This window comes from Nematolebias whitei, chromosome 5 (genome assembly GCF_014905685.2).
Source record: "Nematolebias whitei isolate Nwh7 chromosome 5, NemWhi1, whole genome shotgun sequence".
In the NCBI taxonomy this organism is placed as follows: Eukaryota; Metazoa; Chordata; class Actinopteri; order Cyprinodontiformes; family Rivulidae; genus Nematolebias; species Nematolebias whitei.
Genome location: NC_056502.1, coordinates 12300614 through 12313530, shown reverse-complemented (window position 1 = coordinate 12313530; position 12917 = coordinate 12300614). Strand labels below are relative to the sequence as shown.

The 12917-nt window shown below is 43.1% G+C and overlaps 1 protein-coding gene across 1 annotated transcript in view; it reads right to left on the bottom strand.

The window, feature by feature from the left end:
- The window catches only part of LOC119409946 (forkhead box protein O6), a 29077-nt gene extending 18335 nt beyond the window's left edge, over positions 1-10742 (bottom strand). The window contains exon 1 of the mRNA XM_037676851.1: positions 10170-10742. Within this exon, the coding sequence (XP_037532779.1) occupies positions 10170-10652 (483 nt within the window). The 5' untranslated portion in view covers positions 10653-10742. The remainder of the gene's footprint in view (positions 1-10169) is intronic.
- Between the last annotated feature and the right edge of the window lie 2175 nt (positions 10743-12917).

The following is a 12917-nucleotide window of genomic DNA, read 5'->3' as shown; positions in this document are numbered from 1 at the left end:
TCCAAATAATTTCTCAACCTCAAAATTTTTTTTATTAAAAAGCTGGATTTGTGATGTGCCCGTGATAATCCTGACAGTTGCAGCCTCAAAGAATCTGTATTTCTAATAAGACATCACCTCTGTAGCTCTCATTCGCTCTTCCTTTTCAGGCACTTTGCACATGCACATGACTGGCACATGTGCATGTGTGGCCATCCCTCTACTCCAGTCAATCAATGAGCAGAGACAATTCCCAGAGTGACATTTACAGAGAAGAAAGAGAGCCATTTATCACTTTAGTTTTGGGATAATAAAAGAATGACTGAATGAGCCTGTGCATGTGTGTGTGTGTGTGTGTGTGTGTGTGTGTGTGTGTGTGTGTGTGTGTGTGAGCAGGAGAGGAAGACTACTAAAGATGAAAAGGGGATTTCAAAAGCACATGAAAGGAGCAGGAGAAATAAGCGAGGGAAGAGGGAAATGAGTGATAAAAAGGCTACTTTGTGGGGAGGACTCTGTGTGTGAAATAGAACAAGGGAGGAACGAAGGGAAAGCGGTGAGTGACTGACAGTAAAAAAGAGAGCATGGAAGAAAAAAAGACGGGGAGGGTGGGGTTGGGGGGGGCAGGATAAGAGCCTGGAGAATGGGAAGAAAAAGGCAAAAAGACTGGAGAAGGGATAGAAAAATGCTCTCGGCTTGGAAGAAAAAGCAAAAGGAGACATGAGTCCAAGAGAGACAGAAAGGTAAAGGCGCCCGTCTGGAAGCAAAAAAAGGCAGACGTGTCGGGTTCATTCAGGGCTATGAGCAGACTCAGAGTTCAGACCTCACACGGCCAGCATACTAAACACAGGATCCAGTGTCCTGACCCAGATTTATTCCACTGACATACAAATATAAAGGGGAAAGTATTTCTCCCCCCTAAGTGACCGTGATACTCCCCAAACCCAAGCCTTACCCCCTCCTCAATCCCAGCTGGTCTTATGTCAGATCCCTACACATATGATGGTTCTCCCACAGACGTTTGCTTATGCATGGGTTGTTTCACAAGCACAAACCTACAAACCCAAAGAACCATACATCCTTCCAAAGCTTTTAACCTTACAACTCATGGGAGTCCTCGCCATTCGCCACCCTAGATGACCTCTGCAACTCCATCCATCAGCACTGGACGTGCGGTTCAGCCACAGAGCATCCTCCCATTAGCATAACAAGCATCTTTTATGAACATAACTCGTGACTTCCCTCCCTTTTTGCCCATCCACCTGTTCCAATCAGTCAGCTTTAACTACATTTCCCTTTGTGTCACAGCCCTCTCCATCATTCGCAGGACCGCCAAGCTCAGGTAAACTGATCGCCAGCCCTCACATGCTCCACTTTCTCTTCCTACAACCCTTTGGCCCGTGACAGGGGCTTGATGGACAAGCACAGAGAAAAGCGAGCAACCTGGCACACGGCTGCCAGGAAAGGTCTGGAGATGAAGCACTGTGAAATACATCGTTTATGTTGGCGTACATCATCTCTTTCTCAGGGACAGACATGGCAGTATGCACGCGCATAAACGCACATGCACAGAAACATCAATCCCTTGCATACAGGAAGAGATATCAGACGGGGAGAAAAATTGAATTAGGAAATACGGGCACCGTGATTTGTGGGGAAACCAGTTTTGATGCCGGGAGAGAAATACAGCTCGAAGCGCACTTCATCTTAAAGCGCGAGCAAAAGGAGAGAAGCATCTGTGTTGTTTATCTAAAGCACCCCCATCTAGTTACAGTGGCATGATTTGAAATATTCATATACATGTATGACAAGATCAAGCCCATTATGTTGATCTCTTTGCAAGGCTTCGCTAAATGGACTGGATGGAAAGCCATCATTCAGTGTAAATTACAGTATGAAGACAAGATACATTACATAAGCTTATAGATGGGCATGAAGAGGGGTATTATTGTAGTGGGATATCAATCACATTCTACAATGTCATCAGTATGATAATATGCTCTGGGCGATTTCAAGGATAAACCCATCATTATAATATTTCACAAAGCCTGTAATGAAAGAAAAACATATTAGGGTTTGTGTGCTCCACGAGGTACGAATGTTCTTTTTTTAATGAATCTGTAAGTAGATGCATGGTACTTCAATTAAATACCTGAGCACAAACTATGGAACCCAAAAGAGCTGGAACTAATGATTATGTCCTTACAGACAGCTTTTTTTTTTTTTTTCTTGTAAATAATAAATAAAACGAGTTCAGGTCATCAACTCAACCCTTATTGTTTTAATGTTATAACTTAAATTTTCAGACTAACTCTTTGTTGACCAAAAAAACCTGAACATTCCACAGCATTGCCCAAACAGCACATAGACTAGATTTAATTGGAAACGTATGAGGCATTTTAATTATAAATAAAAACGGCGCATTTGTAATACGTTGCTTTATTAGAATGTAAGTTAACATGAAGCTGACTAGCCAAGGGGTGTCTTGCTGTGATAGAGGTGAGTACTGAAGATGGGGCAGAACGGAGCAGAGCATGGCGGCCCTATAGTGGTGAAGAAAAAGACAGAGCGAGTCAACCCAGCGTGACTACCGCCTGCCTGAGTGGAGCAGCCTGCCTGCAATTAAGGTGGAATCAGGGAGAAATCTGCGCTGCCTTGATAATGAGCCTCGTCTGAATTATTAACGAGAGCTGTTCCCCCGGGACCCAGGCTCCCACAGAGCCCATCAGCCCCACCACCACCGCCGCTGCCACAACACACCCACACAAACGCACAGACACACTCATGAAGAGCGAAAGGAAGAGAGGGGGGAACGTTCACATCTGCACACACAACCGCAATCACGCATTATGCACATTGACACAGATGAGCAACAAGCATGCCGCCACAGACAGGGTTCAACATTTCAAGCACCATAAAGGCCGACACATATTCTTCACAGGTGACCACTCACAAACCAGAAAAAAAAAAAAAGTTTTAAAAGAGCTACTTCAAACATCTTTAAGAAATATCCATCCATTATCTTTAACCCGCTTCTTCCAATTTGGGTCATGGGGGTCGATGGTGCCCATGTCCAGCAGTCGTTGTGTGAGGGGCGGGGACACCCTGGACAGGTCGCAAGTCCATCACAGGGACACATAGAGACAAACGAGACAAACAACCATTCACTCTCTCACTCACACCTAGGGACAATTTAGAGTTACCAATCAGTCTAACATGCATGTCTTTGATCTGTGGGAGGAAACTGGAGTATCCGGAGAAAACCCACGCATGCACGGAGAGAACATGCAAACTCCAACCAGAAAGGCCTCCGGACCGGGATTTGAACCGGCAACCTTCTCACTGAGCGGCAGCAGCTCTACCACTTGTGCCACCGTGCTGCCCTATTTTAAGAAATAGTTTTGTTGAGTTTTTTTTAAGTATGGTTTTGTTGAAAGGTTATAAACTGTCAGTATTTTACCTGCAGTAGATAGTTCTCTGAGTGCCCTCACTTTGGAGAAAAAGAGTAGTTCTGATCAAATTCTTGAATGAATGGCTGTCCAAGCAGACCCCAAAAGATACAAAACTGCATACTACTACCCAAAAACTTCTCCAATCTCAGATGTTTCATAGCAGTTAGTGTGAATGTTATTTTGGAAACTGTTACACCAAACAAATATTTTCACCAAAGATTGTTTCAATCTGTTACCAAGTCTTTCCATGTGAAACACATATGTCAAAATAAATAAATACATTTTACGCGAAATACAGCAAAAATGAATGATCTGATGCAACAATAATGCTATGTAAAACACACATTTTGTAGTAGTGAAAGCAAAAGCAATTTTTAATACTTCTTTAAGTGAGAAAGTTTTATTTTTTAATTGTTTTTACTTTAACTACTATAAAATGTGTGTTTTACATATCAGTATTGTTGCATCAGATAATTAATTTTTGCTGTATTTCTCATAAAATGTATTTATTTATTTTGATGTGTTTCACATGGAAAGAATTGGTAACAGATTGAAACAATCTTTGGTGAATATAACTGTAAATAAATTAATCTTTATACTTTCTCACTTTTGGGGAGTGGTGGCACAGAGGTTACAGACGGTGGGCCTGTGATCGGAAGATCGCTGGGTCAACTCCTGGTATCGACAACATCAAAATGTGGATGGGATAGGTAAAGCACCCACGCCTGCCTCCACCCTTATTTGCCCCACTCTGAGCCCTTGAGCAAGGCCCTTAACCCCCACCATCTGCTCCTTCGGGCACCCTAGATGGCAGCTCTCTGCTCCACACAGGGCTGTGGTAACTCGGTGGTCTGTGGTTGCGTCAGGAAGGGCATCCGGCAATAAAAAAAAACAAAAATTGCCAAGTCTTTGTGCGACTTAGTTCGCTGTGTCGACCCCCGATTAAGGGAGCAGCCGAAAATAAATAAATAAATACTTTCTCACTTTTCCATGTTAATGTTACTCGGGCTCAATACATTTTAAACCTTTTGTTTTACATTATTTGCTCTGCGAGAAGCATTACTAGTCAGAAGTCTCAGACCGAGATGGTCTTCAGTGTAACCGAACCAGGATGTAAATAACTGTGTAACCTGAGCCTGACAGTGATGCAAAGGTTTATAAAATAGCATTTGCATGATTCAATTTTAAGATGAAAGTTGTTTTAAGAGGGCCATGATCTACTTTGATGTTGGACTCACTCTGTAATAAAATCTCTTCCTCCAAACTGATTGTTCAGGGAGCATCTACAGCAAGTAAAATACTTACTGCTCACAACCTTTCCATAGAACAACACTTCAAGAATCCAAACTGCTGGTACTCCTTTCCTCTCCCAGACAAAAAGATAAATATCCTGTACGTATAAGACAAACCTCTCAATCTACAACTCCTATTTATTTAGCTCAGTCCATGGACAAAGGGAACATGTTCTACATTTTACTGACTTAATTAAAATAATACTATTTCATACTAAAATATTTAATTTGTTACAGTAAATGAGAAAAACTTTTTAACAGTTTTTGATATTATTACTGTCATTTACTGACTTATCAAACAACAGCATGTCATGTCTTTTTCGTCAGACTCGCTAAACCAGAAAAGTGAGCAGTGACATGGATATTATCAGAACTTAAAGTCTCAGGAGGGCTTGTATCATCGTGATGTGACTGACAGGTAATCAAGCAGGAGCACATGGGTTTTCCCTCTCCCATTTTACCAAAAGTGCAAGTCCAGAACTGTGTCTATAAATTGTCTGTTCTCTTCCAGTTTCATGGCTAACTATATAGAAGTAAAAGAATTTTTGCTTTAACCATGCAGCAGTGGCGCAACACTCAAGGCTTCCCCAGCCCAATTAAATCTTCATGGCATAAAGTTGAACACAACCTCAACAAAGCAACACACGCCACATTTTGTCTCTGCATCTGTAACAGGTTTCGCTCAAAATCCACAGGAGCTTACTAAACCGAGCCACGCCTTCCATATGAACCAATCAACAAAAGTCAGACAGATTTCGAAACAAATAGGACGGTAGAGCAACATCACTAAAAAAAAACAAAAAAAAACTCCCAACTTGGTCAGCCCCTTCCTTTAACCCCACCCAAGAACAATGTGTTCCTCAATGGGTGGTTTGAGGAGGATGCACGATGGGTGTCGTCGTGTGTTTTTTTGCAAATGTGTGCATTTTAGCCAGCAGGAATGCCGGAAATCGTCACCATAAACAGAGAGCTCAGTTAAAAAAAGGCTTCTCGTTGCTTCACGGTGCTTAAGAAATTTGACAAACAAGCACTGAACTGTCCCCAAACAGTAAGAACATACAGTGATGGGGCTTAGTAAAAAAAATCCTAAAATAGATTTAAGTTCCAGAAGCAAATTAGATCAACTATGTCCAATTGGAAACTTGACAATCTCATTCTTACAAATTGAGCAAAGCTGAAGTGAGAAAAAATCCAGCATTATCTTATTATCTCTAAGATAATGTGAGGTATAAGATTTTTCTCAGCTAAGTGCGAGCACGTTGCTTGAGGCAGTCTGGATCATGGCTAAAGCCCAAAACTCTGACGCCACGGAGCTCTTGGGAAAGACTCCTCACCTCAATGGGCCCTTGTACCTAAAACCACTAAGACAGAAAGAATGTATAGAATGTCTAATGGCTAGAAGGACCTCATAAGAGGAGAACCGGGAGATAAAAGTGGGAGATAAAAAGGGTGTCTGGGAGATAACGTGATAAAAGTTGCCAAAATAATATCAAAGGCAAAAAATTATTGTTTTTCTTATTACTGTCTCCTGATTGCCGTCTCCCATATTTGAATGCGTGCCCATGCTTTGGTAATTTGCATGTACATTAATCATTTCAGTGAGAAATAAGCTGTCACGGCTGCCTGAAGGCTGCTGGGGGGAAAGGCAAAGAGAATGGGCTTTTCGGCATCAGGTACACGGCTGAAGCTAAATATACTACTCGAACCCAAACTGGCTCCAGGTAAAGAAAGTGTTCATAATCCTGCACCATAAATCTGTCCAGCATGCATCATCTGCTCTCATTCAGAGTCAGTATAGCATGTGAGTGTTTCTGTCTCACATTCGAATTACTCTGCTCCCATGAGCCAAGACAGAATAAACTATGAATCAGCAGAAGCCTTGGATAGTTTTCCGTCTGCCCAGGCTTCTCCACCACCATCAAGTGACACAGGCTTACATATGTGCGTGCACATTGAACAGATCAAGCATCTAACTCTGTAAACCGAATGCTTCAAGTTTCTCAGCGTGATAAGCCTTGGTCAAACTTGCTCTTCTGTCATTTGTTTAACACTCGTTTTTCTCATTCTTTACCAAGTGTTTGTACTGAAACTGCCCGAGCTCAAGGATTAAGTTGTTTTTTTTACCCATGACTCAATCAGACAAAGTCATCTGTAAATACTGCTACATGTTCAGATATGGGGCTATGTGTTGTTACGGATGATCAGACAAAATATATGCCAGACGACAGATTTATAGCTCTCCTTGAACTTTCCCCAAAGGCAGCTTGGCTTTCCTTCTAACTCCAGCACAGTCACTGTCACGTTACTTTAGGGGTTTTTTTTGTTTGTTTTTTTCTTTGAAGCCTTTTCTGTCTTGGCTGACTTGTGTCAATAAAGGAAGCCCCGATGACCTTTTGCCCTCCTAACCTTGCGCAAACCTCTACCTAAAGTCGATTTATAAATAACAGTCTGGTTGCTTTGGATTAAAGCGTCTGAGTGACTGCCTGGCATTCTTGATGACCTGCTGCACAATCCACTGGGATCTGACTGGCATAAAAGTCAGGCACAATAACAACTCGGAAAGGAAAACTTTTTGTATAAAGAAGGCAGACAAAGATATACTCTATACACTTACTCAATAGCTGCAATTGCCCAAAAGGATGATTTAATGTGCTGAATTTACTATACAGTTTTATTCTAATATGCCTAATACACAAAAAACACTCATGAATTATGGATTTTTATTTTCCATAGCCACCCATGCTGCCATATACATTAAAGCTACCCCTTCAGCATAACAATGGCCTCATCTAACCCCCTTCAAGTTAATGAACTTCTGGGCGCCTACAGAGCAATCCCAACGCCAAGTAGCTACTACTCCATCATTAGAGGCATTATGAAGTCAATAGGGAGACTACATATACCATTCACTGCTGTGACATGCTGTCAGACCAATCAGCAGGCTAAAACACAGACGCCTATAGAAGCAGACAGCCCCTCCCCCTCGCAGAAGCCCCCAGAATGATGCACAGGGCAGAACCAACCCTGACGCTTTGTTGCAACTGACATGTGCTTCTCCCTATGAATGCAGAATGCATCAAAATGTATGCGTGGATGGTCACAGACGAAATTCAGCAGTAAATACAAGAATAATTCAGTGTTGTTTGGTCATTTCAAATTAAAATGTGCACGTTATCTTGGCTTTGCTCAGTTTAGCCACTGGGAAATTTGTGTTAGAGAAGATACAACTTGTGCAGAATGACTAAAATCTTTAGTGGAAAGCCTGGCACGATACATAAGAACACAGTTCTATGTATCCTCCCTCCAGTAAGAGGCTGATTAGAAAACAATGACCTCAGAATACTGCAGCCTTCCTAGAAGTCAGGAACCCTCAGGGTATTTATAGGTAACAGTTCTGCCTAGATGTCCTGGCTACCCTGGCTCACCACCTATCATTGAGCCAACATCACTTCCTTTCTACCACACGGAGCAGCACAAAATGTTTCTCAAGATCTTTCTAGAACCTCCTCTGTTGGACTTTGCAGAACTTAATTAAATACCTTAGAGACGTCTTTGCCTTTGATCCATCATCCTCAGACCAACCATCACCTTCAAGACTTGCAGTGAAATTACAAGGATACACTTCTTAATTTCATTTGGTTTCATCAGCGTTTTACCTTCCATTCTCAACCCTCCCACACAAGTTTTTTTTCCCTGTCTTGACAGAAAAAAGGCAAAGTTTTACATCAAAATGTTTTGTTCAAGCATGATAAAGAGTCAAATGCTGTATAGACGACAGAAATATTTCCCACACTACAAATGTTGCTGTCAGAAATAATTGCCTGAAACAAGTGGTAAATGAAACGAGTGATGCGGGGCCTGTTTTGTGTAGAGGTGAGGAACTTGGGGTCCTGAATGCACAAATCGCCATAACTTTTCATTAACTTTGTAAAAGTTCATTCTAATTAGTTCCCATACGCAACAACAGATCCTCAGAGGCGTTTTTATCATTTACTGTCTGTCGCATGCATATTTTAATATAAGATTTTATTTGCACACTAAGTTCTGTCAACTAAAACATGATGATTCTTATTGAAAAGGCAAAGCTTACAGTAAACAATCAAAATGTAGCTGGATAAATCAGAAATATTATATTATTTTGGCTATAGTGACAATAGAAAGGCACAGTATATGAATACATCACTGTCTCTGACCAAACCTATGGTCCAACCTGTTACTGACACAAAGTACGCCTGCTTTAAATGACTTGGCTAATCCCCTTTTATTACCTGGTATGGCCAATGTCTCGCCAGTGGACAGAAATAGCCAAGAACCTCAGACTAACACTGTCACGGCCCCATAATTTGCAGTTTCATAAATAGTACGCTGGGACTTTGGCACTCTAAGTAAAGAGGCCCCGTGATTGAAGATCGTTGGGAGTGAATGCGAGCTAATGAAACCTGAGGACACACCTTGGCAGTGGAGCTTAACGGGACAGATTTAAAGTGTCATTCAGGTGCTGTGTGATTATAATTGAGGAGACTCCGACTGCAGCTGGTGGCAGAGTTTGTGTTACGCAACATCACAGCAAGTTTTGACAGGACCTAAACCCTTTAAAGGGAATTAATTATGAAAGGATGCCGAATGTCTGATTGTTATCCAACTAAATATCCCACAAAGATAGACTTAGCATTAAAGATCTGGCTAGAAAAATAAAAGTTCTGCAAGAAAGGAACAGCTGGCCAATAAGAAATTATATTGGATTCTCCTGGTCTTTATTAAACCTGGAAATATTGCCATGTTCTCAAAGCTCAGTTCAACAGGACAAACACTGTTGCCCTGTTGCTCTCACTACCCCCTCCCCCTCCCCCCCCCCCCCCCCCCCCCTTGCTGTCCTCAGATGGCTATAATGAATAGAAACAAGATGAGGTTGGTAGGGAAAAGGCTGATAACCTGGGCAGATGTCCAGGAGGCTCTCAGCCAGGCAGCGGTAGTGGACTGCGGTCAGATGTGAATATTTACAATGTGGCCAGCTGACCCGTGCTCTCCCTCCCCACAAGTGTCACACTTTGTTGATTCACACATGTGCTTTAAAGCCATGAGATGATTTGTTGCATTAAAAAAAAAAGACACAGTGGCCTCTACTTATCCACATATGTGGAACTAAATCAGCTGTGATCCAGAGGATGCAGGGATTTTGAGCACTATTCCAACCTGATGGGTCTGCTCCACTCCAGTCCATTACATTGTGCCATCAGTGATGTATTAGAATGACAGACGGCAGTAATGAGCTAAGACAAGATAAGGCATGGCACCATTCATGCGTAACTGACACGGAATCCCACGCTAACATGTGTAACGCACGAGGGGTGAGAGAATAATAATGGCTTAGGGAATAATAATCAATAGGCTATTATCACTGATTAACACGTCAAACCCCGCCACGCTGGCTCCTGTATGGGATGCTTACCTTCCAGCCAGCTGAGCTGTTACTGTCGCCCTTATCCTTGAAATAGGGCACGTAGCGGACCATCCAGTCGTAAATCTGTGACAAGGTGAGCCTCTTTTCCGGGGTGCTCTCGATGGCTCGGGTAATGAGATCCGCGTAGGACTGGTTCCCCCACGCGTTCCGCCGCGAGGACTTGGCTTTGCGCAGGGAGCCGGTCACATCGAGCGCCGCGCCGGCCAAGCACGATGGGTGCGTCGCGCCCGTGGGTGCCAGGGCGCCGGCTGGGTGCTTCAGCTCCGCCGGCGTTCCGCCCACGAGTCCGGCTCTGCACGCCGGCACGTCCTCCGGTTCCACCTTGATGCTGGCCAGCTGAAGACCCCCGCTCACCTCGTGGAAATCCTCCGGGCAAGGCAGCGGCCAGGTGCACGAGCGAGGCCGGCTCTGCGGCTCGAAATCCGAATCAACCTGATGAGCGTCCAGTTCGTCGTCCTCCATCATCAACATTTATCCTGCAGCTGATTCTTTCAGTCTTATTAAAATATAAATTCAAATGAAAGGATGGGGGGGGCAAAAGCTGTCCTCAGAATCACCTCGCGCTGGAATTCGCCTTGTAACGTGCCTTTTACAAGCTCAGTCAGAATCAATGGAGCCAATTCAGCAGAGGAGTATCATAATGAATGAAAGCAGAATCACACGTGCAGAGACAAGAGAAGTAATAAAAGTAGCAACAATTTTTTGTCCATTTTCCCCGGAGTGGATTGAGAGATGGTTGAAAAAAAAAAAAAAAAAGCTTCTTATTCAACAATCCATATGGACTAAATCTCTAAATCAGTCGTGGAGGTGGTGTGTCAGAGAGAGGGGGGGAGCTTTTCAATCCGAGTTGCAGCAACAGATGATATTTGAGATAAGGAGCGAGGCAGCCGTCGATAAATCCTCCAGAATAATAATAATAATAATAATAAAGAAATAAAAAAAAAATCACCAGAGCTGAGTAGAGAGCATCCAGTGAGGCGATAACGCGTGATTACCGTGAATTATTAAATCTTCTAGTCTGCACGGATTATGCTGGCAGCGACACATTCAAGTCCATTCAGCCTGAACAGCACCCAACTGTCTGCAATTAGAATGAAGAGGCGCGCGCATGTGACGAATCGATCATGGTCCCTGCCTGGGAAAATATATAGATGTAAATATAAGCCCAACAAAAAGAAAAAAAAAAATTAAAAAAGAAAAAGAAAGAAAAGCCCGGCAATCAAATCCAGTTGTCAGGAAGATCAAAATTTCTCACACCTCCTCGTGCCTTGTCCCCCCCTCACTCTCTCAGATGCCACACATGTTCTCATTTGCTTACAACTCGCTCCGTCGATGTGAGCCGAGGATGACGCGCCGGCGCGCTGTGTAGTAGGAGCGGCTGCCAATTGGAGTGCGCGCGCGGAATCAATACTCTCCCGACATGATTACAGCCACGCACACACATACACACACACTCCCTCTCTATCGTTTCCACCATCTCCAGATAAGATTTCTTTATATATATATTTTTTAACATTAATGATCTTTTAGGGGGACGTCACGTGCGCCAAACCAGACGTCATGAAACGCGCAAGCAGGATTCCTCCTGCTCAACCCCGTCTCGGGCTTTTTGTCACGCGCCTGACAGATTGTCCTGAACACCGCATGCGACGTCCACAATGTCCTCCAGGGAGACGTTGCGGTTTCACCTCCGCAGCTTTAATATTTGCGGGGCATTACAGCTCACCTCACTGGGTGTAATTTTCTCTACCGATTAGATCGATTTAGTCCAGATTAAGAGAGATTAGGTAACCCTAGATTTTTAATCTGGGAGGTGTGGGGCTTTCCGGAGGTCATAATGGGGAAAAGAGGAAAATCTGTCTCCAGCAGGAGAAATATAGTTATATGAGCTCAAATTACATTGGTCCCACTGTGACCTCTGACCCCAGGTCAGATCCACGTGTCTGCTGCTCCTCTAAGACCAGAAAAGTGGCACCAGCCACTTTCTTCTATAATCTGACAGCTGAGTGGGCACACTGTCAGAAACTTAGCCTCAAACTCCTTTTTTTGTCACCTGCTGCCAAAATACTAAAATGGACAGTTATGTGTGTCTCTGTGTGTGTGTGTGTGTACGTGTGTTACCAAAGTGTCTCATAAATCCATCCATCTAGCCATTATCTTTACCCCCTTCTTCTCTTTTTTGGGTCACGGTGGTCACTGGTGCCCATATCAGTCACTGTGCAAGAGGTGGGAGACACAGGTCGAAAGTCCATCCAAGAGCCACATAAATTCAATTCGATTGATGAACCAAAATTTGATTTTTCTACCTGGATTAATGAGCATGCATCAGGATATCAATTCAATTCAATTTATTTATACAGCGCCAAGTCACAACAGAAGTCATCTCAGGGCACTGAACAGATACATCCATATGTAAAAATAGTAATTAAAGACTTTATCAGAGGAGCAGACTGCTTTGAGTTTAACTCCATCACATCTTGAGCAAGCATGAAGGCGACAGTGGAAAGGAAAATACCTCTAGCAGAACCAGGCTCAGGACAAGCGGTCATCTGCTTCGACCAGCTGGGTTTGAGAAGAACAGGAAGGAGGAATAGATACACAATGGCAGGTCAAGAATCACATGTTAAGATAGAAATAGTATCAAATGAAAACTATTAAATTTTAACAATTCATTTAAGAAATGAGGTCAGTTTGTCCTCTAGTAGTCTAAGCCTATAGCAGCATAACAAGCCAACC